Source organism: Haplochromis burtoni, unplaced genomic scaffold, assembly GCF_018398535.1.
Source record: "Haplochromis burtoni strain Fernald_Lab_line unplaced genomic scaffold, NCSU_Asbu1 Contig_124, whole genome shotgun sequence".
Taxonomy (NCBI): Eukaryota; Metazoa; Chordata; class Actinopteri; order Cichliformes; family Cichlidae; genus Haplochromis; species Haplochromis burtoni.
In genome coordinates this window covers 309,266-336,433 of record NW_024582485.1, presented here as the reverse complement: position 1 = coordinate 336,433, position 27,168 = coordinate 309,266, and the positions used below count along the sequence as shown (strand labels likewise).

The 27,168-nt window shown below is 38.9% G+C and overlaps 1 protein-coding gene across 8 annotated transcripts in view; it reads right to left on the bottom strand.

The window, feature by feature from the left end:
* Positions 1 to 27,168, bottom strand: part of cspg5a (chondroitin sulfate proteoglycan 5a) — a 59,252-nt gene that overhangs the window by 968 nt on the left and 31,116 nt on the right. Inside the window, exons 3-6 of one of the 8 annotated variants that reach the window (XM_005929451.3) lie at positions 18,669 to 18,857; positions 10,110 to 10,188; positions 6,680 to 6,736; positions 3,011 to 3,112 (exon numbers count right to left, since the gene is read on the bottom strand). In XM_005929451.3, the coding sequence (XP_005929513.1) occupies positions 3,026 to 3,112; positions 6,680 to 6,736; positions 10,110 to 10,188; positions 18,669 to 18,857 (412 nt within the window). In that variant the 3' untranslated portion in view covers positions 3,011 to 3,025. Of the gene's footprint in view, positions 1 to 3,010; positions 3,113 to 6,679; positions 6,737 to 10,031; positions 10,189 to 18,668; positions 18,858 to 27,168 lie in introns of all 8 variants that reach the window. The other 7 variants (XM_005929447.3, XM_005929448.3, XM_005929445.3 and 4 more) reach the window with 7 other exon arrangements.

Here is a 27,168-nt window from a genome sequence, read left to right as displayed (position 1 = left end):
TCAGTAGTTTACATTATTAAAACCCACATTTTCCATAATGTTGACCAAGCATTTTTCAATAGTTTTTCAGTGAGACACACTCACCATAGTGTATTCTTCAGAAAAATGAATTCATGATTCACCCCAAGCACACAGATTCTGAGACGTCAGCACTGGCACTGAACCTAAATATTTATTTTACTGAATCATCCAGTACTAACATTCCTATTCTAGCTACAAACTTAAAGAAAACAAAAATGAGCTTTGGCTCAACACATTTTTTTTAAGTTTTAATTTGTCTTTAATTTCATGCATGGAAACAAATTGTCATGTTCTAATGTGGTGCTTTAATGGACCACACTGCTGCTGTGTTTACCTTTTTCTTTTGCTTTTAAAGTTGGATCTAATGAGTTCCAAAAATAATACAATCAGTACTACATCAAATAATACATAAAAGTAAAGATAGGTATTGATTGATTGATTGATTGATTGATTCTTTTGTCTGCACTTAATGGTTAACTGTGAACTGACATTTATCAGTGCTTGGACAGAAGAGCACAGGTGTGAGAGGTGAAATAAGGATATACTCAAAACAGCAAAATATAAATGAAAATGCGTTATGTAATTTTAGGTTTTCACAAGAGTAGAAGGCCGAATGCCCTTTCTTGTGTGTAGAGCATGGGAAGCTGACAGATGCTTTGTGCATATATCAGTGTACGTGTGAATGTGTGTGGGGGGCTCTATTGTGCTAGATCGGCACCCTGAATGGAACAAAAAGTTCACTTGAATTTATGTATGTGTGGGAGCTCTGTGTGACCATGTATAAGCGTTTAAGATTTAATATGTATTTTATCCATGTTTAAAAATAAAATGCAAGTGAACTGCTCAATATGGGCATTCATTGATCTTTCTTTAATTTCGTGCACTGAAACAGAATCTCAGCTAAATCTTGTGTCATCTTGATCAGAATTGTGAAATAATGATGACTGAATTTGATTTACCTGCCACAGGTTACTGGAAACATAAAGCAACAATTGTTAAGGTTTAAGTAGCAAGAACCATTTTCCCCCTTGTGACAGGAAAACCTATCTGCCATGAAATGAAACCAACATAAGTTTTGCTGTGATGAGTATACCGGTATATTCAAGTAGGTTTTGGGACCAGTCACAGAGAAACCGGTCCTTGACACTCTGGCAATCACCAGTTACTAGGGAAAACTGTGTATTTCCCGACTGGTGAATGGTTGCTGGCAGTTGCTGGGAAATCGGTTGCAACAGCCTCAGTTATGCAGGTCTAAAGACAAGTCAGGGACTCCCTGGCAACTACACTTGCCAACATATTCTTTGTTAGTTGACGAGTAGTTGCTGACAGTGAAATTGGTCATAAAGAGATATACAGTACTGCACCCACAGCCTCCTTGTGATTTCCTTGGTTGCTAGTAGATTGCCATAGTTAGCCCTAGTTTGCAGGTAAGATGTCTTAAAGATGTCTGCAAATACTCAACTTACTTGCAGAGCTGAGAAAGTGCAACACAGAAAACAGAGAAAAAGAAAATGTTTAGCTTCAAAGTAAAAGTTGTCTTTTAAAGTTGCAGCAACCTTTTGAAACATGTTGGTGCAATCAAAGCAGCTGTATGGAGGTTTTTGATCCAGCACGCTATTTGTGACCAATTTCACCTAATGACAGCCAGCAACCTCCAGCAACCAGTTGCCAACTGGGAAACACACATTTTTCCCTTGCAGCCTCTGAATACCAGGGGCTGCCACACTTCAGTCACACTGGCTCTTCTATAGGCCTGTGTGGCTAAGGACTTAAAATGTCAGCTAGATTTGAAAATTGCAATTATAAGGTGAGCATCCATAATGCATGATAATTCTTCACTTTAACCTCTTCAATCTGAAATTCATAAGCAAAATAGAACATTCATAACATTTAGTATACAGCCTATATAATATTTTGTGACTAGTTTAAAAAAAACGCTCGAATGCTATCATAATGTAAGCATGTAATAAAAAGGTTGTAATTTTTAGCATTTGTGAAAATATTTACAACTAAAAGTTTTATATTGGAAACAAATACAATAATCTATGATAATCAGTTTACACCTATCTTCATTAGAGTGTGTTATAAACAAAAAGTGATTGCAGAAAAATGCTGGTGAATTGGTTTGACTTTGGATTTGTAGTAAAAACTTTAAATTCTGCAAAAAACACACGTATATGCCTTTAAAAGCTGTCAGAATGGTGAAAAATACCATCAGGAAAAACAGAAGGTATTGAAAGCAAAAATAATTTTAGTAGCAGTCATTTCAGTGGTTTAAAAGCTCTGCTGTTTATCATGCTTGGCTGGTATGTTGTGTTTGGTTGAGGCGACACTGAGGTGAGCTGCATGAGCGACACCATCCACCCGCCCTCCTTACACCTTCAGGCAACCCAGGAAGCACATGCACATCCACATGCAAAACCCTTACAATACACCCCATGGACAGTGATGACCACTCATGCAGTGCACCCAGCGTCTTCCTGCTTCACCTCCACCGTGACCATTTAGTGTCCCAAAACACAAGAAAATGAACAAAAGTAAACTAACCCTGTTTGATTATCTGTGGGTACCACCGTCATACATACCCACCGGGGGAGAAAACTGTTGTGTTTTAGAGGTTTCAGTTTAATTCATCTGAATTTAATTAAGGTCAGAGGGGAAAAATTGATTGCAGAGTCTATTTTAGCTCAGTTTTCCAGCCTCTTAGCTTCCATTAATTTTGCATGGCATCATCGACCCTACTGAGCTGAGGCATCCTGGGGCGTCAGCCTGAGCCTCTCTGTCACACTCACAACCGCAAGGGTGCACCCATACAGGCAAGCACAAACAGAGTATGTCGAGATAGACACATTCATTCAAACACGTGCGCACGCACACATCAAATTCCAGACCCTGGGGCCTGTGCCATTCACAAACACCCCCTAATTGAATGTTTGTGTTTAAATTCAATGGCACTTTTTTAGAAAGGAAGAGCAGTGAGAGCATTTACCCGATGGCTGCTGGCCTAGATAGTAACTTCAGGCAAGACGTGTGGATACGTCACTTCCATGGTTACGGGATAGGGGCCCTCTTTCCTCCCGTCAGCGTGAAACTGTAAAATGTTTGTGTTTGTTGGATTTCAATGTTTTAGTGCATGGGTGGAGAGGGGTGTGGGCATTGAGTGGGCAGCAGTCACAGAGTCATCAGGACTTTTGAGTGGGTTTCATTTTGGGAGAGTGGGAACAGAGAAAAACAGGGCTTTGATGATGATGATGATGATGATAGAGGCACATGGACAGTTCCTGACGTCCTTCTCTTGTGTACTGGATTCCAATTTAGTTTAATGGTCCTGCAAATTGCATGAAAGCTTTGGGAAATAAATGAATATTGCACTTAAGATTCATTTGCAATCACTGTAATTTTAATATAATAAAACTTGATGTTAGTCTTTCTGTCTTTCAGTTATTTCCTGTTTTACTTAGTTTTCTCTCAAATCTTGTTATGCTTTTGTTCCTTTCCCTCCTTTCAGATTGTTATAACTTTCAGTCTGTGCCAGATCTTCAATGCTCCTCATGTATATGTCTATAAAGCCTCCTTATGTCCCCTCCATGTGTTTCACTAGTCCTTGTGTTTTGGTTTTTGGACCTATTTTGGTTTCACATTTGAACTTTGTGTTTCTGGGTTTACATCACCATTAAGAGTCCTGCATTTGTGTCCTCTCTCCACCCCTACCTAACCTGACATAAATACTCTTTGGTCATTATTAAATGATAAATCCCAAGCCTCTCCACACTTGCCCTACTCCCACACTATTTATGGTTGCCAAAGTCAGAAATATTGAAATAATAAACATAGAGGGTTTTTGTTAAGTAAAAGAGTAAATATGTTTTGGAGCTTGTCAGAGACCTGAATTTAAGGATTTAGTGTTTTAGCTACAAAACATTTTGATGGTGTTGTATTTATGTATCAATATTTTCTTCAGTTTTTTCTCTGCAGCTGATTAACAGTGTTTCAGAGTCAATACACCTTTGTGTGTTTTAGCATTAGCATTATGCATGAACACACATCATATTAAAATATTTGTACTGGAATGCATGTGTGTCTGCTAATATTTGCCTGCTTGTATTAAAAGGAATGCCACCACGCATGTGTATACATAGCTGTTTGAGTTTACTGACTGATGTTTGCCCCTGAGTGGATATGTGTCTATATAAGGACTGTGCAGAGTTAGGGGGAAGCACAGGGTGAGGCAGGCAGTCGGGACACTGCACAATGCGGCTGTGACTGTGTGACTAATCCAAAAAGGAATAGCATGGCAAGCATCACTCCAACATCCTGACTTGGATCTGAATATGGAGTATTTTGAGTTTTAATCATATGCTACATTGTATGCATTTTATCAATTCAATTAAATTTCATTTACATAGTGCCAAATCACAACAACAGTCGCCTAAAGGTGCTTCATATTGTAAGATAAAGATCCTGAAATAATACAGAGAACCCCCAACAATGAGATGACTCCCTATGAGCAAGCACTTGGTGATAGTGGGAAGGAAAAAACTCCCTTTTAACAGGAAGAAACCTGCAGGAGCAGGCTCTGGGAGGGGCAAACATCATATAGTCTTTTGTCTTTTAAAGGCCTGTGCTGAAGTGGTGTGAATTCCCCTAACGAAACAAGTCACTGAATAGTAAGTTGGGTCTTACCAACAAATAATTATTAGTAGAATTAATCATAAAAGAACAATTTCTTTGGATTTTATTACTGCAAATGGTTAAGTACCTGTATGCACTCACACTTACCTTTTTATTATTTATTTATTTAAGTGATTCTAAAGCTGCGTCCTTTCTCGAAAAATTTGGACAGTCACATGAATCATAACAACAACAGTTCATGGCTGTCACAATGACCTACAGAGAAGTCAAATTTAAAGTCAGAAGTTTTCAACTATCTACTTTATTATCGAGATCAAAGATTAATCGCAGAGTTTGTTGTTTTAAGACCACATGGATCACACTCTGCACAAAGGATCATAAGAACGAAATCATTTTTAAAGAGAGTATTTAGTATTTTCTTTGCTGATTTACACATCAAACCTGCAGCCTTTGCACTTCAGGTTAATTCTGTTATGATAAGTCAGTCTGAGAGCCAATTCAGTCAGTGGAAATGAAATCCTCTTAGAAATTACAGCCAGCTCTGCCTGGTCAACTCATTTTCTGTGTGGAATTTATTTAGTATTGACAGAAAACAATTTCATTTCAGGGTTTGCTGCAGAGAAAACTGTGTGTCTGGACTCTGCTGAATTTCTGTGAAGGGAAGATTAGGGACAAGTGGGTTCAATCTACCACGGTGAATGAAACACAAAGCGTTCTATTACTGCCGGGAAACTTTGAGTGTTTTTTGTGTTATTGTGCAGAAATGGCATTGTGTGAGGGGGTTCAATTTCTCTGTAAATTCGTCTTTTTCTGAATGGTATTTCTTCTTCCATTAAAGCCTCAGCATGTGTGCCTGTGTGTGTTATGGAGGTGGTACAGTGGCTGTCTGGACATGTGACAAGGACCTCACAAGGTCAGCAGCTCCTTGTGGCAGCAGTGATGCTGTTTTTATGCCTTTGTTAGACTGGATTTTTTAACTTCTAGGCATTGGATCTTTATTGCTGGAGGAACATAACGAATTTAAATGCTATGTGTTACAAAAAAATGCTTAAAAAGGGTTAAAGGGCTACTTTAGTATCTCACTTTCATAAAATTTCATGTGACAGATTAACAAAAGAATAGTCAGATTAAAGCCGGCATGTCTAAAATATTCTCTTTTTTCTGTCTTAAAAACTGAAAATAAATGAAGCTTTGCATTCAAAGAAGACATTACTCCATTTTCATGAGCTAGCTAGCAATTTTTTTTCAAAATCTGGAAGTAGAATATTAGTGTAAAGCCCCTCAAATTTGAAATTTATATATATATATATATATATATATATATATATAAATTTTTTATATTTAAATGTGCCTTACACTCGCAGGGCCTTCATGAGTTAGTGTGACCCACGAGTCCTAGTGCCAGTCTCAAGCCTGGATAAATGGGAGGTTTGCATCAGGAAGGGCATCTGGTGTAAAATCTAACCAATCTGATCTGTCCACTGTGGTGACCTCTCAGAAAATAAGGGCGTAGCCAAAAGTAATTACCTACACAAGTCAAAATTAAATGCTTTTTTTTTGCCCTTTAAAAAACCTGTCAGTTTAATGCTACCAAATAAGTTATATTTGCATCCATTTGGCTAACACATACTAACACTGCTTAAAAAAACAAAAACAAAAACAAAATAAACACCTGAAGACCATAAAAGCTGGAAAAATAAGGGTATTATATAAAGCCATACTTTTAATTCTTATTAATATTAAATGGAGCCCAAAGTTTACCAAATGTAAATATGTCAGGTCAACACTAAATATTGGCTGTCTTTGTTAATTTTAGTTGTGTGTTCTGCTCTAACATAGCATGTTTTTCTGACTTTACTATCCGTTTTTATTTTGGCTTTTATTGATTTTGTGGGTGGGAAAGGCTCAGATTGATTCACTGATAGTTGAAAAGGGTGATTGACAGGGCCACAGTAACAATGAAAGAGCTGTTTGGGAAGGCGGAAGAGAGGATTGGGACTATCTAACATTTGGGATTTGATCTTACCTCACAGTCGGACTCCTCTTTGGTCTTACACTCCCAGGTGTATCTGCTCATGGTTTTCTGAGGGGAGGGGGATGGGGCAAAGGGTTATACTCCTCAAAAACCATACAAGGCATCCTCAGAAAGACAGATAAGGACGGACAGAGAAAGAAGGAGGGTGAAGCGGAAAGAAAGAAAGAGAAGTAGCGAGAGGCACGGCAGATCAGAGGTGATACAGAGAGATTAAGTGGCAAGAGAGGCAGAGGGAGAAGAGGGAGGCAGACAGGAAGAGATAGAGACAGATAAAACAGAGAGAGAGAGAGATGGAGCACTGGAGACAGAGACCAATAGTAGGAGTAACTAGACTTCCTCTCGGATGTCAGCTGATATTCCCAGCTGGCTACAGATGCGGACTCTGGTGCTGCCTGGTTGTAACTCTGTATCTCCACAGTACGTACAGTTTTGGATATTTCTATTCAGGTCTCAGCCTTCATAGCACAGACACTGCGCTGTTAGTTTGGAAGGGAATTCAGGGTATTTGCTTTATTAGAGGATTATTTGGGGTTTATTTGGGGAAAACTGGTGAGTTCGTGTGGTTTTTGGTTTGGGTAAGTTCATATGGAAAGGTCAGTTTTGTATGTGGTTGGCAAACCTGTTGCAAAATTAATCTGGGTTGAATAGTAGTTGGAAACTTTAAGATACTGTAAGATACTAGAGAAGGAAATCAGTTACATAAGTAAATGATTTAATAATCACTTGCAATATTTTATATATTCTGATTTATTTCTTTTACCCTTGGACACCCTCACTCTCAATAGCACTAGCATTTTTTTATTAAACGTTCATTCGAAACACTGGAAATCTTAATTCAGAATACAAATATAAATTAATAGACCTGCAGGATAAATATGTGAAGCCTGACATTGCTACGGTGATCGTAACCCAGCCTTGTGCTTAAAGGTATATTTTTGTAAATAAATATTATCCTTCTCACCAAATACTGTGATGGAAAATATTTGCACAACAGTCCTAAAGGCATTTTTACATTTCCATGTTTGCTAGCCTGTGGGTTCTTTTTTCACTGTCTTCTCTGGGAAATTCCTGCATTTCTTGGTTCATTTTCACCAGCTAACTATAAGTCAGTGATATGTATGACACTGCATCAGAAATGTGTACTATACATAATCGTCAGAATTCTGTGTAGATCTCACAGTTTAGCTTAAATTGTGCAAACAGTTTACAAATACTATTCAACCCAATGATGAGAGGTAATTTGCAGGGTTTGATGGGTTGTCCTGAGTTAGGAAGGAGAGCTAAGAGACGATGTTAGAATACGATGATGGTTTTTTTTTTTACTGCTTTGAGTTTTTAGATATTTCAGGGTTATAAATGGTAAACGGTATTTAGGTGTGGTTACAATGAATGGTTGTGACAGTTTTCCATCTAAAAACTGCTAGCCTATGCTGTCGCATAATATTAAAGATAATCATAAAGTAAAAACAAAAAAAGTAAACAAAACAAAAAAACCCGAAAAAACCTACGAAGTTGTTAGAGGGTGGTACCACATTTTCAAAAGGTTTAAAATCTGAAAACAAAACAAACTCTTTACCAGTTGTAGCACTACAACTACCCATGCTGCTACAACGTTAGCGTTAGCTCTACAAGCTACCCATGCTTCAGTTAGTGAGGTACCTGTCGAATCTCTGCTGCCTCCTTCAGGCAGCAGCGAGACGTTGCATCTCAGATGTTTATCCTGATAACCCCGACCATGTCCAGGAAATATCCCTTAAAAGCTTACCTGGTTCTGGGATTCCTTTCCCCATTTTCTCCTCCCCCAGAAATCCAGAAAACCCTCCCATTTCCCCGCCCACTTTCAGGATAAACAAGTCAAGCAGACAATTTGTTAAAAGTACAGATTTCTTAGCAGCAAAGCAAAGCTGCGGTGGCTGATATGGCCACTGGGTGGCGCATATTAGCGACAGAGCAGGCATGCCATGACATCCTGATGCAAGAGGTGATCAGAAAGAGATGGGATGGGGAGGGGTCACAGAGGGGAGTTTTTTGTTTTTTTCTTATAGTAATCGGCTCGGTGGCTCAGTTTGCAGCTGCATTATGAAAACAGTCCATAAACATTCAGACTACATGGTTTCAGGAAATCAGTGTTTTTTGGACACTACTCAGACAAAATAAATTAGGGAACTGTTTTAGACTTTGCCTAAGATAAGAAATTATAGGTTATTTCCAGCCATTCTCACTATTTCAAGTTTTCATTGTACTTGAACTATGCTATGTTGTAAAATAGGATAAATAAAAACTACACCAACAAACTAAATCAATAAACAGAATCAAACTATAAGCCTTTACAAGAGTTGTGTTGCAATGGCTCAGTTACTCCTTGGGTATTTATTTCTATGATTCATTACAGTCCATAATTCAATTCAATTCAATTCAATTTTATTTATATAGCGCCAAATCACAACAAAAGTCGCCTCAAGGCGCTTCATAACCTAACAGCAGACATCTAAGTCCACATATTGTAAAGACATTGTAGACATGACGATCCACAACAGGAAGTGTTTCAAAAAGGCGTATTCTTCAAGTTTCAATCAAATTAGCTTTTCTCACTGTGTTAAAATGACAATTGAAAATGCAGTGTGTAGATCTACAGTTGCTAAAGGTCCTTGACTATCTGTGCAGATATTACAAATATAAGTCAGGACATGACTTCATTGTCATGGGTACTGTATATAGTACAGAACAGCATATTTTCACATGTTTATGCTCTTTAACTTGAAGTTGTGTTAAATTTAAATTTTAAAATGGAAGAATTGAGAGATTTAATGCATTTTTCTTGTTCTTCCAGGAATTGAAATGTATATATGGGATGAAATTCAGCTTGCAGATGATGCAAAATAGCTTCTAATGTTATGTGAGTTTTCATCTTGGTTCATTAAAATAAGAATTTGAGGTATTACAAAGACAAAAAAACTAAACAGGAAAACCTGTAGAAAAAAAGAGTGTGATTTGTTTGTGATAAACAGGCTCAAATTTAACTTCAAAATTAATTCATGTGATACTCTGATTAATGGATTAAATTTGTTCTTAGATAAAATCCTATGAATGTGAGGGTAGAAATTATTAGAGTGCATGGATGCCCGCACACTATTATTCTATTTAGATTTCCTGCAGTATTTTAGAAAACTCCCACCATTCTTTATTGCACTATGACCACTCCCATCCCCCTCCTTTAGCATTTCACACCTCGAGTATTGGAGAATACTCATGCCCATGCATTTGGAGGAGAGTCGAGGGCCCGGGCAGGATTTGGGGGAGATGCAGAAAAAGGGGTGAGAGATAGAGGCGAGAACCACGTTACCTGACAGATAATGTTATCATAGTAAGCCAATGCACGGGCATGAGGGACGTTAGGAGGGGTGTCGCACAGTTTCCTTACATTTGGGTGGGAGCCCTCAGCGATGGTGGACAGCGAGAAATTATCATTGTGCTGCTCCGATGAAGGCCGGTACTTACTGCTGGGCATCAGAGGATGGGATGGAGAGGATGATGAGAAAAAAGAAGGAAACAATTAGGAGAAGAAAGATGGAAAAAAAATAAAGATGTTGAGATATTCAGAGAAGGAAAGAATAAAATACAGAGCACAGCAGCGAGGTCAAAGATGAAAGTGAAAAGATGTGAATTTGGGAGGACAAAAAAAAAAGAAGGTTGGAAAAGAACGAAGATGAGGAAAGAAAGAATGACAGTAAAGAGAGTAACGGTAGGAAAATTGCAGGGCCAGGTTTGGAAATGTAAGTTGCCAATTTGAGGATCCAGCAAGTAAAAAAAGGGAGATGCAGCAATGATGTGAAAAAGAAAAGGGCATTAGGCGACAAGAAGAAGACAAATGGAGAGATGGTAAAACAAAATGGGATCATAGGAGAAAATACCAAAGTATCAGTGGAGGAAAAAGTGAAGAAAATGACAAATTTAGGGAAAGATTACATTGTTGACAAAAAAGATAGAAGGGGAGAGAAAAAGCAAGAAAGCAGCATTAGTCAGACAGCAAAGATTAGGACTTCTGCTTGTCAGAAAAAATCAGACACAAACATTTTATCTGTGATGCAACGAACTAAGAATAAAAGGATACCTGGATTAGTCAAAAGACTTCACCTTGACTCACATTTGACCAATGATTGTTTAAAACAGGGAAAAATCCAAACAAGTTAAAAACATACTTTTGTGTAGATTCGCTTTTTCTCAACTCAGCTGACACGACTGATGCAACTGATCTGTGTTAATAAAATCTAGGAAAGTAAAAATCTCTACCATACAAATACATTATACACATCCCCCGCCACAATATGAAGCAGTATCGAGTCTTGGACTGTAAAAATATCTGGTGGTTACAGGTGGCGAAAAGTCTGGATTGTCCACCTACAACATCGTTCAAAACCCTGCAAAATGAAACCTGCTGTTTTCAATCAGCAGTTTTCAGAAAGGAATTAGAAATGCGAGCACTGATGTAACAATCTTTTATTTAATCAGACACTAATGGGGTGAAATTACCTGCTTTCACACATCACTTCCCTGATCAGAACATGGATGTAGGAGGAAAAAAAATCATTATTCTCCTAAAGAAGCAGCTGTATATTGGCTATTTTCAGCAAAAGGCATGCAAAATCTGCACCAGGTCCTAAAATTTTAATGCTCTGATGTTAGATTTTTAACTATTTTACTACAGTTTTATTGGCTTGATTGATTATTATTTTTTATTTATTAGCATTTTAAGACTATTTTTGTCACTGTTACAATAAAAAGCAGTTAACTACTTCTGGCTGCTCCCCTATTCACAAGGGGCTGCTACAGCAGGTAGCTCCGCATGTTTGATTTGGCAGATTATTTACACCCAATGCCCTTCCTGACTCAATCCCAAAGGGATTTGTATCTCCTCCTGGGATGGAACCAGGGATTCATATGGAATTGCACAAAAATTAAAAATCAAAAAACCAAACAAAAAAACCTGCCTTTTAAAAAAATGAAAGAGTAAATAAATTGCAGCTAAAATCTAATATTTTGTTGACCCATCCATCCAACCCAACTTCATCTGTGTATAGCTCAGATTTCCTTTTCTCCTCTGATGATAAGAAACATGTATTGAAAATTCCTGCAAAGTGTTTCTTTTTTCCATCTTACGCCATAAAGGAACATCTTTTTACTGTATGTTAGGTTACTAAGCACACACAATGGAGCACTGACGACATATGCAGTATGGTTTAAACTATGGCGCTTCTGTCATTCACCATCTAATCTGTCTCCTGAAAACGAGGTGTACTGCTGTGAAACAGACACAGATACACTCTGGCTTTTCTTTCATCTCAGGAGAGAAGCAGCAAAGAGGAATTCCCTTTCTATTTTCTTCCACTTCAACTTCTTAACTCAAAGAGATGTGTGTCTCAGAGGTCAAAGCAGACAGTAGCAGAGTTTCATAGATTTGTGTCTTCTCAGCTGTTATTTGTCCCACGCACATATTAACCTTTACCCTGAGCCTCTTAACATTTTAAATCCCTTTCTTATCAATAGTTAAACAAAAGGCTGTGATCTACTTACTACACAGACACACAAAAAACACTACTGCTTCTCTGATCCGCATTCCTGAGATTTATATTTGATGAACCACAGAACAGGAAAAACAAGGTAATGACACGAGAGGGGGAGACACTGAAGTGCATCACCAGCTTTGGACCATTCACTCTGCTGTCTTTCTGCCAATGGCTGTTAAAATGCTGCACCTAAGATAACAAATATATATTTACATACTTGTTGAAGAGTTTTGTGCAGATTCACAAATGAAAAACTTCACAATTAGCCATATAGCAGCTGCAGGTATCATGTCGTTTTCTACCTGCCTAAACAGGCTTTCCTTAATATTATTTCCTTCACAATAATGAGCCCTAATATATCCTACAGGTTTGGTAATTTTTGATTATTGAAAATTGCCAGTGACAAGTACAGGGGGTGATAAATTGGTCACTAAATGAACATACTGGTAAAGCTGGAAATTAGTATCAAAGAATTAAATGTAAGAAACAATAAACTGCAGTATAACGTAATAAAAACATGCATATGTAGTCTGAGCAGTTAAATACATAACTTGAACCTATCAGACAGGTAAGGGTAATGAGTATAGTGCTTATGATAAGTCAGACAGACCAAGGTTGAAACAGTCGTTCTGGATTTTGAAATAATATCCAGATTATTTGTCTTGAAGAAGGTCTGGGTGGATGGATGGGTCAATCTAACTTCATACTGGTGCTGTCATTTTGATTGAATTTGTCTTATTGTTACTGTTATAGCATCTACTAATGTTTAATTCTAACAAATTAGCATTCATAAACTTAAACATATTATTTCCTAAAAGTGAAACCAAGTTTGTTTTTTTTGGGGTGGGGGTGAATAGTAACTATATAACAATTTCTATGTTTAATCTCATTCCAGCATTTGTCATTAATGACAATGAGCAGCTTCAGTTAGTATAAACAGCATTACATGAACAAACTGGTATTCAGCTTGATTCCAGATAGGTGACGCCTATAATTTGATCATTTAAATACTCGAGATAGAAAAAAGCTCATTACTGTTCAGATAGATGAAATTCCCTGAGGAATTTGAAAATGCTTCATAGCACTTCATCAATCTCTTCCTCCTCCCTCCCGTTCTCTCTTTTTTTCCCCCTGCTCCATCTTCGACCAGGATGTTGGGTCTGATCTCGACTGCGGCAGAGAAACACTGCAATTACCCAAAGCAGATGGGGGAGTGTGGGAGTCGCATGTATTCATGAGGCTTGTGAGAAGCACACACTCTCCTCTGTGTCACGTTGAGATTTTTTTCTCTGTATCCGCCCTCTTTTATTCCTCTTTCACTTTCTCTTTCCTGCAACAGTCCCTCTGCCTGTTTCATCCTGCCCTCCTTTCTACTCCCCTAAAATGTCGCCCTTCGCCTCCTTTTCTCCTTTATGCTCTCTTGCTTCTTTCTCCTTTCTTGCTCCTCTTCGATTTCTTTTGCCGACCACTTGATGAGGCTCTGTTGTCTCTTTCATGCTGCACCCTACCGCTCACACCCCTCAGGTCGCACAGCTGTATGTAGGTCAACCCCGCCTCCGCCTGTTTCTCCCAGCCTCCCTCCCCTCTGCCTGTTCAGACTGCCCTACTTTCAGCTGGATCCAGAGTACCACTGACATCACCCTATCCCCCCTTTTTTAATTTCTGCTCACTAGCATTACAGCTGCTACTGACTGCACTACTTTTCCTTCTCACCATCATCCTCATCGTCCATAATCTCCATTACCATGACTAGCAGGAAGATAACCTTCTCAGTGAAGTTAAAAATAAACACTATAGCGTGGGATCTGGTGATGAGGAGTCGGTCCTTGGGTTCACATTTGCATCCGTGATGCTTCTCATCCACAACAGCTCTGTTGCTAGGGAGATCATCACTAAAACGCCAGGACTGGCAAAGCAATGCCGAAACAACCCCCACCCACTCTTCTTGTATTCAGTCCAGCCCTGCAATCTGTCTGTCACTCTCTTTTTCTCCTTCACTGTCCTGTATATCAAAGAATCAGCCTTTTTTCGCGTTGTGCATTTTTACAAGTGTGTCCCGTGGTTACAGAATAAGGTCCCTCATTGACTCCATAAATTGTCCTGAACACGACTAACAATGTGTGTTTTAGAGGCCAAAGCAGTTCCTATATTAGAGCATTTTTAGTTAATTCTTTGCAACACATATATACATGTACAGGTCTTCAAATATCCCAAGTATTATCTTCAGTGGTCAGGTCATTGGATACATGGGAGTGATCTGTGCAATCTAACTGAATCCAGCACAGCTCTTCTGCCCCAATGTTTACTGGTATGACACACACTCACATAAAAACACACATCTTATAGGTGTTAATTCAAATCATTTAGGATGCAATGCATTAAAGCTGTGAAAAATGACCAGGATGTTCAGGAAAATATCTTTTATCAAAATAAAATCCATTAGTTTGTTGTAGAAAGGTATCAGCATCCTTTAATATGTCACTTTTTCAAAATAAAAGCCCCCAATTACTTTTTTAACAAAAAAAAAATGTGTGTTTCTAATGTTCTGACCCCATATTGCATTTTGAAGTATGCACAAACGTTTCTCATTTTTAAGTCTTATTCTTTAATGTTTAATTTTCTTATTTCTTGTGATTAAACTAAAAACTAAACATTTTGATATTCATTACTTTTGGTTCAATCTGCAAAACTTTACATCTGAACTCTTAAAGAGCTCTCTATACACTCTAGTAACATCAATGTAATTAAAGATGCAGTGCAGAGTAATTACTTCAGTGACTGACTGAAAAAGAAATGCTAATCGTTCTCCAGTATCTCAAGATTTCATGATTGCAAAATGCTCGACACATCCCCGTGTGCTGTAAGAAACTAAAACAGTTATTTTTTCCAAAAATGTTTAAAGCAGTTCAAAAATGAGGCAGGTCAATTAATCATAAAACATTAGGCTGAAAACATTTTTAAAAATCTGAACCACATGAAACCATTCAACCACAGTGGTGGTGGAGAATCCTTCACATCAAATATGCTTCATGCATCAAAAACACTTGCGATGCCTCAAAACCAGAACAAAACCTTTCCTGCTTTTCTTCTTTGCACTGCCTGCCGCATCTATCTTGTCATCAGTTTTTCAGCCGGCTGCTCGCCATCAGCTCTCCATGCCGCCCCTCCCACCCCTGGCTTCCTCCTGCATTCCTTCAGACTGTCCTCGTCTCTTTGCCTTTTCTTTGTTGGCTTTTCCCTTCTCCTCCTACTTTTATACCTGTATTTTTCTTTCTTAGCTTCACTTTAAATAGCGTTAAACTATTCTCTGTCCTAGAAACTGGATTCAGACTAACCTCGATTTTTGACTCTATAACCAAGCATCCTATTAACCTCAAAGGTTTAAGTCTATGGTAAAAGGACATTATTCATTTATTTCCACTGTTGTCAAAAATTTTGACACGTGTTAAAAATACATGAATTAAACACAAATAAAAAATCAGTTGCTGTAATATTTAAGCTAATTTTTGCCTATATATTTGTGTTCTCCTTGCTTTGCATGACTCAGTTCAAAATAATCCTTATATATCATACACTGGGCCTTTGTCTAGCCCATCTATATGAAACAGGTGGTTTTAGTTCATCCCCCTATCCATATGAAGCTCACGCTCTGTCTTTGACATCAGACAGTTGAAAAAAATCTGTGTGAAACTGGGTGTTTAAAACATTCTGGTGCCCGAGCTTTTGGCTCACAAGGATTAGTTCATTAGTGCATATACTGAACTCATTACTTGAAATTTTGGGCCATGTTTAATGTGGCCATTTCACCTCTGTCATAGTATGACAGAAAATAAGGAAAGACTCTGCTGTCTGTTTTTTTTACAAAGTTCACAAGCTTAGCACTCCTTTTTTAAAGTACAACATATTAATCACACATGTGGCTAGAATTGAATAGAAGGTGGCATAACATGACTTACACAGGTACATTCATGTGAAAAGGAATGTTTTCACATGTCACTGTGCAGACCTGATTTCCTGTCCAGTACACCCTGTGATTCTAGATCCAACCTAAGCACCAATAAATCAAAAATAATTAATTACTGTGTGATTTGGCAGTTTCTGACATTGCTGTAGAGGTATTTTAGTCCACACTTCTTTAAGTTGTTGCTTTAGCTCATTTAGATTTTTTAAAATTCACCTTTCCACCATTCTGTTGTAGATTTTCAGTTGTGCTTAGGATCATTGCCCGGTTTCTGACAAGCTTTATACAGAGGTCGTGATCAATTCTGTGACTGGCTGCAAAACAAGCCCAAATAACCACCCAGCGAAACATCTGCGTGTCGTGATTGTGGTTATGCAGTCGCTGTACTGCTGCAGAAAAGCTGCAGTTTCACTCTTTCGTCCTTGAGCTCAGCACTGAATCTCTTTTACTTCAAATGTTCTGAGTCATTTCCTGAAAACTTTGCTGTGAGATGTGAGAAGTAATTGCTGTAAAAAAAAAAATACACAAGCATTTTCTGCAGCCCTGTCTCTGAGAGAGGAAGACTCATGTTATTGTTTACCTCACCTGCCTTTCTTTTTTTACGTTTCTAATATTTTCTGTAATTCTGCTACGAGCCTCTGACATTTTACGAAATCTTCACTCTGTGATTTCAGCTCCCTTTAATCACCTCTAAACATCTAAATTAAAATGGTGCAACATTCTTAATTAAAATGTAACTTTTACAAAAACAGAAATTGTTTCTCAAATAATATCAAGTTTGGGTTTGGGTCCCTTAAATTAATCAGAGATTGTTGTTGTAGATCAGTGCTCTCTAAAAAGAGGCAGGATCCCTCAATGGGAGGTGCTTATCATACTCATTGAAATTCTGCTGTTCTTGGTTCTTATTATTATTTTCAGTCTTTGCCACCTGTTCATCAATATGTTTCACAGCCAAACTTCTGAAAACAATCCTGCTGCGGTTTTAAACTCTGTACTTTTTCCTTTTTCTTATTGTACACCACTGATTTCATCACTTGCTCAGACATGCTGGTCCAAGGACCTTGCGAGCTCAGATATTTCAAACAGATCTTTTTTAGATTCCTTTTACCAAACTTATTTTCCCCTGTGCTCTCTCTCTGCATCAGCCGCTCTCTGTCGTTTCACACAAACACAAGCCAGGGTGGCACTTTGGCCCAACGGCAGTGCCAGCCAATAAACTGTTTTCTGGTTGAGTCATCGATGGAGGGAGTAATGTACTGCAGCTGAGACACAGCGACTGCCGAGTAGCTGATAATAAATCTGCTGCATCATATTGCCCAAAGGCCCCAGTTTTTAGTTTTGTTTGACTGATCTTTTAAAGTAAAAAAAAAAATGAAGTAAGTGAAAGTTGAGTGTGGAGTTTGCAGGATACATGACAGAGGGGGTTTTATCTGTTTATTTCTTCTTCAGAATTTCCCTACTCAGCGGACTTAAACCATCTTTTATTTTGTTCTCTGGAAGCTCTTGTTTGCATTAACAAAAATATATCTAACACGCAGAGGCTGGTGGTATTGCCAGACAGAGTGAAGATAGACTAAACAACTAGATCCTTTATTTTTTGAGCTGGATGAAGATCGAGTATTTAATAAAAATGGGAAGATAAACAACTTCCAGGTTTTTTTTAAATAAAAGGAAGATTTTGAGATTTTGGATTATTCGTTATCAGTACTGAAGAGTTAGAAGGGCAAAGATATGTATTTTTAAAGTGAACAACAGTACAAGGTGAGCTTTGCATATCAAAGGACTTGGTTGTGTCTGCCTAGCAGCACTTCTAAAGCGAAAAGGGACTTCAAATGTTACTTTGGCAAGAGCCAAGTCACCCATTCCCAAATATATAATTTAACACTTTTAAAAAAGTATTTATGAGAATCTAAACCAGGGGTGGGCAATTCCAGGCCCCGAGGGCCGGTGTCCCTGCAGGTTTTAGATGTGTCCTTGAACCAACACAGCTGATGTAAATGGCTAAATTAGCTCCTCAACATGTCCTGAAGTTCTCCAGAGGCCTGGTAATGAACTAATCATGTGATTCAGGTGTGTTGGCCCAAGGTGAGATCTAAAACCTGCAGGACACCGGCCCTCGGGGCCTGGAATTGCCCACCCCTGATCTAAACTAATAAATTACTGCTACTCAGTGAATATTTTTATGTAGGATGATCATGGTTTGAATGTTTATTCAAGATGTCCTGCCCTAGTTGAAACAAAATGCATTTGTTTTTGTCACTGTTTATGATCATAATTATTTACTGGTTTGTAAGAGACCAGTGCACCCTACCCATTTTCGCCCCAAAATGCTCTCACTGTCTTGTTTACCATACACACATCAGCGGTACTAATCTTTAGATGCTGTTATTTTGAGGCACAAACCAAATAAGGGTAAAAAACCCAACTTTTTTTCAGACTTTTGTCATCTCCTCACCTGCGCTTACGCAACTTCTTATTCTCTGTCTTGAGCACGTGGAGCTTCTTGGCGAAGCACACGATGATCATGAAGAGCAGCAGGACCACCAGAGCCGAGGCGCCCACGGCCAGACACATCACCTGGAACTCAGTAACCACCGACTCGCAACGGGCACCCTTGTGCCAGATGTAGTCCTGGACGTTGCATCTGAGGCAGACAAAGAGGTTTCAGAGGACAGGTTGAGAGAGAAATTGAGTCAGGTGGAATTACATATAGAGAGAAAAATCGGGGACAAGGGGAGGAAACAGAGCAGAACAAAAAGATATGACCGGGACGATGAACAGTGAAGAATGTGAAATGAAATAAGTTGTGAGCAGAAAGGGAAGGAAAAAAGAGATCAGTGAGTTAAAATCATGTCTTACCAATTTCTGCGAGTTTTGTGTGCCTGTCAGTTTCACGTTTTAGCCAGTTACAAGTTATACATTTGGCTTTTAAGAATTATTTAATGAACACACATGCTGTGAATTCCTCCGTACTCAAAGTCTCTTCATTAAAGTTCAGGATTTCCTCTCTGCTTCTGATTATCTTTAATCAGAAACAGAGAGATGTGGGAATTCAGGAGGCTCTTTACATGCTGCCAGAAGTCCTCCAAATGTTCCACAACATGATGCGTTTTACATAAACCTTCAGCGTAAAGCCATCTACTAGAAGAGCGTTTGTCGCCGGCAGGTTTGTGAACGCTTTATTGAAAAATATACAAAGTCATCACTATGTGTGTCTGAAAATAGAAAGTGAAAAAGGAAAAACAGCCTGAGGTGATTTTTTTTATAAACACACTCGCCGTCAAACAAAAACACACGCATACACAGTCAGAAAAGATATTAGCGTTTAGAACATGTAACACAAAACATATGGGCAACCATGTGTGGATGTATATTGTGTGCACACACACACGTCGACACACAAAAACACACACAGCTGCCATGCAAGTCCCAGACTCCCTTCATAGCCATTTGGCGGAGTACGGTGTCCGCCCGGGGACATAAACGACAGGGGCAGATGGCTTTGTCTACAGACTGTTTGGCGTGTGAAATGGCAACGACTATTTCACCACTTAATGAGACTGTGATGCTGCAGAGAGGCACTACCTCACTGCCACAAGTGCAAAAATGCAGATGAAAAAAGTTGAGGTTCATTTTTGTCTTAAAGGACTTTTGCTTATTCCCAACTATGCTCAGTGATGTCTAGTTTAATTTCACCCATTTGTTTTCCTGCCAACAGTTAAATGTGGAGATCAATAGAACTAATGTGTGTGTGTGTGTGTGTGTGTGTGTGTGTGTGTGTGTGTGTGTGTGTGTGTGTGTGTGTGTGTGTGTGTGTGTGTGTGTCACAGAGCTAGAATTGTGAGGTATTAAGCTTAGCTGAGCCACCCTGGCTTTGTCTAAACTCACAGCTTGTACAAAGAAATTCTACCATTCTCATGTTTATAAAACTACATCCCAGAATAAAGAATGGTCATCATCAACCAAAAGCAGCCATTCATAATTTAATTTGTCTGATGTGTGAATTATTATCAAGCAGTCCTAAAATGGTACTGATCCATCCAAACTTTGACAACCTGTGATCTAAACTTAAAAATGAACGACTCTACATATGTTGATTAGGTGTATTTCTGATATTTGGACAGTAGATTAGATTGAATGTTTCCAGTTGTTATGCTAAGCTGAGCTAATTGCATCTCTGATTTGGGTATATATGATTGCATTAAGCATTTTAAACCTTCCAGGGACTCTAGATTCAGAAAAGGCCATGTTGTAACCTTAATTAATACTCGTGTGGTGACAGCTTTGGCTTTGGCTGCATCTCCGCTACTCTCTGTGTCACGTATTGTATCCATAGATCTACAGATCTACACAAACGGAGGACCATAAAAGTGATTAAAGGTGCTGGTGGTGCTCATACCCTTTGACTGAGCTCCATACATGTTAAACAGGCTTCTTTCACTGGCTCACTTCCTGTATCCTTCCTGAATCCTTGATGCTTTTATTTTGCCAGCTGAAGGAAACACTGGCAACATGCCAGGAGACGTTTTGAGTTCGGGCATGTATGCAAGAAAGAGAAGCGATGAAGCCCAATATCACTTTTTTAAAAATGTAGACTTCACTGCATTCACTCTCAGAGTGTTTCTGCATTCATACAAGTAAGAGGTTTATGTAAGATGGATAGAGGGAGGGTGTAGGTGGGGGAGAAAGGGACGGATGCATAAAGGAAGAAGGCGAGCAAGGATGTGCTAGTCACCATGGCAACCCAGCTGAGCTGCAAACAGAGCAGACGTGAGGCTGACATGCCATCAGACACATACATCTGCTCTGAGTGGTCCGGAGGGACACCATTCTGTGTTAGTGGCCAGTTCCCCGTTTATTTTTCTCCCATTCCCTCCCTCACTCCCCCTCCTGCTTCTTCACTCCTGCTGCTTGTCTTCTTAAAGATTTCTTTTCTTGTTCAGTGGCTCTCTTTCCCTCCCTTCATCTCCACCCTCATCTCTCTTGTCTCTCCTTCCTCCTCCTCCTGCACTTTGTCAAGCGCCTCCAGCTGAATTATGTCTCTCCTTTCAGTTTGTGCAACTGTATTTTTTTTTTTACTCTTTTTTTTGACGTTAGGATTGAACACAGCAGTCCGAGTCGAATATCGTAATCTTGTTATAGTTGCAAAGGAATGAGCAAAACGAAAGCCAGCAATGACCCTATCTGTAATGAGTGTGTAGCCAAAGTCTGATCTATTTTATTCGTGTAATACACAAAAGTTCATCAACATCAAAATGAGAGAACAGAATTTAAATTTACAGCTCAGCTTGTCTCCAAAACTCCAACTGAGACAAATTCATCAATAATCAATCATTTTAATTTAGTGTGTTACCATGCTAACACTTGTTATTATGCACTCACTCTCCTGCCAACACATTCCCATTGTAGCCCATCAACATGTAAAATACTTTACACGTTGTGTCAGAAGCTGCTAGGACAAGGATACAAGTAAGGTGTCCTTTGGCATCGGTGCTTTGATGCACTGGCTGTGCTGATATTGAATACCAATAATTAATAATTATGTTTGAAAACGGGACAGTTCATCAACAGAGGGGCTGCAGTTGCTGTTCCTCCTTTGAGGTTTAAGTTCACGTTTTGCTACCCACACATTTAAGGCTTTAAGGACACGACACTTAATATGACACATTAACAATAATGATAAAGGAACAAGGAGAGCAATATTATTATTAATGATATCCTTTAATAATGACCAGGGCTAGGACTAGGACGCTTATTTCATTGTTGCTACAACTCATCTTTCAATTCAGTTCAGTTCAATTGTATTTATGTAGGTGGCTGGAGGTTGGAACGGATAATTGGAGGTGAGCTTCCCTCCCTCCAAGACATCTACAGGAAGCGGTGCCTGAGGAAAGCGGGGAGGATCATCAAGGACTCCAGTCACCCCAGCCATAAACTGTTCAGACTACTTCCATCAGGAAGGAGGTTCTGCAGCATCCGGTCCCGACCAGCAGACTGAGAGACAGCTTCTTCCACCAGGCCATCAGACTGCTGAACACGTCATAGACACCTCACCTTCACTACTGGAACTTTAACATTATGCACTCCATACTGTACAGTAATGCCACTGTTTTGCACATGTCTCAACTCTGTATATTTTTATATATTTTATTTATTGTTTACTCTATTTAATTTGTAAAATATGTGTAACACACACACACACACACACGTAGAAAAATATTTAGTATACACATCCAGAAATGCATATACTATTATATATTGTACATATATTTATTAGTTTCAGATGTAGCCATTCTTGTATTTTGCTTGTTTACATTATTGTATTTTGCACAACTCTGTTGCTTGTGAAGCTCGCACACAAGAATTTCACTCACATGTGCTGTACCAATGTACCTGCACATGTGATGTGACAATAAAAGTGATTTGATTTGATTTGATTTGATTTGATTTGATTTGATTTGATTTGATTTGAGAACCAAGATTTTGGTAAAAGTGGGACAGAAAAACTCCTTTTTAACAGGAAGAAACCTCCAGCAGTACCAGGGAGGCTCAGGGAGGGGTGGGCTAGTTGGGGTTGAGGGGAAGGATACAGAGACATGCTATCGAAGAGAGCCATTGATTTAGGCACCAGTGCCTGTGTCTGTCTCAGAGACGTCAGTATTTGATGACCTGGGATTGAGAACGGGGCTCACTCTGTGATGTAAATAATGACTCTGTGACACAAGATATCCTCCAGAAACTTTAAGGAGATTTTAGTTTAAATTCTGATTGTGAAACAGAAGAACTAAGCTAATAGCAACATTTCTCTTATATCCAGTGTGTAAAGTATCTGAATGACTTACTCTGACAGAGGAAGGTCTTTGCCAATCAAGCCAATACAGAAACCCATGAAATCCCGCAGTCAGCTGATGTCATTTTTGTTACTGTTGGGTTAGGAACCATGAAAAGGATCAACTGAGATGTTTGTGGGAAAATTCATGCCATCAAGACTTCAAAGCATCACAAGTAATTATTAAGTACTGAATAAAAGCCTGTTTTAAAGTTTGATTGCACTTGGAATCAATTAGGAGAAAGAAGGTAGAAAAGTAAAAAGAAATGACTGAAAGCTGAACTACCAGCTAATTCCATTGTTTTTGTGGGATGTGTTGACAGCAAGAATGACTCCGCTTCCTCAATTAAGATTGTTGGAACACAGCTTAACAGGCTGACACAGGAGGAAATAGCTTGGCTGGCTTGGCTTGGCTGAATTTCGAAGAGAATCTTTAGGATTGAATTTCCCCCTCCAAAAGTCTCGCGTCCCCACCAGCTGCAAAGGGGTGAAATCAAACTGGAAAAGACCCTTGATCAGGGAGGAAAAAACTTTTACTGTTAAATCTCCTTCAAAAGCACCCAACTCCACTTTGGCTGAGATATGACAGACAGCCTCCCTCATTCCCAGTCCTTCCTTCTATAAAACGTCCCACATATCCCACAGCCCTTCCCTTTGTGTCCCACAGCACAGTTTTTTTCCCTCCCTAACCCATCATTATCTCCCTTGCCGCGGCTCACCACAGCCGCATTTAAAGCTACGTTGTAGCCTGGCAGTAATATATCGGAGTTAGACTTGGGGCATCCTGAGCCACATTACAAAGAGCTAACAAATCCTCTCAATATTTACCTGATTATGCTGGCCTGCTGTGCTGAGTGAGGCAGACAGAGTTTTTATTTAACTTGCAGAGGATGACAACAGTGCAGAATGGCTAATAGGACCCCCTGCTAGCTTTGATAAGGAGTAATGGAGGGTGAGAATGGAGGATATGAGGGGGGTAATGAGAAAAAAGTTAGGGTAGGACAGGGAACTGTGCAAGAGCAATGGTGTCCTCGGGATTCCCATATGCTTGTTTGTCATTCACCTAGGGACCATTTTTGATCCGAGGACACCACAAGGGTTACGATCGATGGATTGGAGCCAAAAGCAGATACTGCTACTCAGATTTTGGACAAATTGTCATACAGCTCCCATACAATATAGCCTAACTTGCTCACCTTAAAACCAGGTGGACCTATGAAGAACTATGATAAGCATATTCAACTTTTAGCAGTTGGCATCCCGTGCTTTCTTCTGTTTTTGTTGTTTAATACCCTCCTTAAGGGAAAGTGATTATTTTGCAGAGTAAGGAGAGAACAAGCAAAGGGGAGATGCATATTTTATCAGGGTCTTTGGAAGGTTAGAGGGAGAAACAACCAAACATGTCTTATCTAAAAGAGCTGGATCTGGGGTGACAAGAGAGAGCAAAGCTGGGTGTTTCCTGAATATTTTAGCATAAGTCCCAGATTTGCATTAAAAGCTGTGCTTTTTTCAAACATTGTTTTCCTTGAAGCAAAACCCATTTTCTGATGCAATAACTCCAGAATGAGTATGAAGGGAAAAACTGAGTCATTCAGAAAGAGGTGAACGTCAGGATTAAAGGCCAGCGGAGGACAGGAGAGGGCACGGCACGCTGCGTCTGAAAACTATAAAACATAAGCTTTGATACTGGCTCTGAAACAAAATTTTGAGTTTCTGTTATTGAATGAAAACAAACATTCTCATTTTCCTAAGGGCTCTAGGAAGGTTCAGACAGAGGACAGGATTATAAAACTGGAGCTGGTTTTAAAACGTTGACGGAAAGAGCGAGGAAACACTGTGGATGCAAAGAGAATCTCATCAGACTAGAAATTTAATTAAGACAGAGAGTAAAAGTTCACGGCTTCTTGGTTTTGTTTTACCAAGGAAAATATGTTTGAATGGGCTAGAATCAAGTAGGGTACATGAAAAATACCCTTGACTTCACCAGCGCACTCAAAGACTTTACCCTCTGTATGTACAGGACTCTGCTTTCTGTGTACCGTAGTCAGAAACACCTCAGTCCAATCAAGAATTGTTGCCGAGTTTCTTTGATTTCCAAATACAACCACTTCTTAGTTAACTTGCACAGTTTTTTTAAATACTTGACACAAAGGCTATTCTATTCTATTCTATTCTATTCTATTCTATTCTATTCTATTCTATTCTCATTCATCTGTCTGAGGAAAGTTGTTTGAAGGTTGTCAGGCTGTAGAATGAATCTAAAATCAATCAAACACGTCCTTGCGGGTACTGAATGACACATAAAGTCCCATTTCAGATTAAATCTATCTACATATATAAACATACTAAGTGTTATAAAGTGGGACAGATAAGTCTTCATTTAGACAGTTAACAGTTAATATTTGGTGTGTGGTTACCAAATTATGGTGCTAAAACCTTTGTTGAGGCTTACCTAGTTTCTAACTTCCCCGCCATAGTCCTAGAACATGAGCAATGTCTCGACAACTGTAGTTTATAGAAAATCTTTCTGATCTTGGCTCAATGGAATTAGCTATATTGAGCTTTTCATACACATATACAATGACAGAATCGGTAATCTCTAAGAGTTGGTCTTGAGTTTGGATGTTTTCTATGTTTTGTTCTTGTAACAGTAACAAAGACTTATTTGACTCATAAATGCTTTTAGATCTTCTGCTTTCTCTCCACCTGAGCACCGGCTTCTGATTAAAAAAAAGAGTAGGTTATTTAGCCCAACTTTACACTGTTTCAATAAACTGTTGTGATATTTGTGTGCAACACCATGCAGCTGAAAGCGTTTACACCTTTCACCACTTACTGGCTTTTCTGCTGTTGTTTTAATCACATGAGACACAAGATAATCAGATAGGAGACAATGAAAAATAAAACTGATTATTAAGAAGGGAGCTCTCTGCAACAACTCAAAAAATAAAAGAGATAAATGAACAAAGAGACGCTGTTTTTGTAATCCCGGCCACTTTGGTTTATTAATGTGCATTGTTGTATTATTTCAGGTCAGATGCTTTTTCTCTTTATTAGCCATCCACTTAGAGTTCCCTGAGGCATCACATCATCTGCAGTACATTCAAAACAAACCAGCTTAAATAAAATATCACCACATCGGCTTCCATTATGCAGATGAAACCATTATAGCCTCATTAGCAGCCACAGAGGGTTAAAAACTGGACCATTCAATCATCCAGCGAAGGATTTGAAATGTCACAACACGATCAATGTATTACATTTGGCTTAAAAATTTTTAGAAACAGTTTTGTTTAGAGGCATTGTGCTGGACGAAGTTGCTCCAATTTTAGGGTAAAGCTAGGCAAGGACGCACATATATTGGTGCATATGCTTGCCTGCTTGGAACATCTAAATATAAACACCCAATTAAGCACATTCAGTTGGCTTGTCACATTTACATATCATTTTCTGCAGAGTTGCTTGACTGTAAGTACTCAGCTTCCTGCTATTATAAATAAACTGAGGCTGCTTAATGTTGCAAATGAGTCGCTCAGCACAGAGCTGCAGATATGATTGTAACCAAAACCTATTTACATAAAACCCCTGTATCCCTGGAGAGCACCCACGCAACACTATAAACTGCAAACCAATTACAGATTTGCAGATGTGTCCCATGTCACACTAACTATAGGAATTACGTGGGGGATGTGTGCATTGAAAGCTTCTGTGTGTGTGACCCTGAGAGGAATACAGTAAATTAGATCAAACGATGCTCTGGGTTTCCCAAACAGGCTGACAAATGGATTCATCTTAATGCAATTAAATAATGAAATGAAAAAATGAAATGTTGGTGAACAGATAACAAAATCCACTTACAACCACTAATGTAGAGAGGAGATCGGACCCAGCATTTATTTCTGCTGAACTTGACCATTTCAGTGCAGCTAGTGTTGTTAGTATAGCTGAGAATAAAAATAGATAGCTTGAACCTTTGGCAGCCAAATCCAACCCACCTTATGTTTATGTCTTAAAGAGTCTAAGATGAAGCACTAACCATACTAGCTGAGCTACATTGAGCACTGTGACTCCAAGATTATAAGCAAAACCTATTTTGTGGGGATATAAACATATGAAACCTGCATTA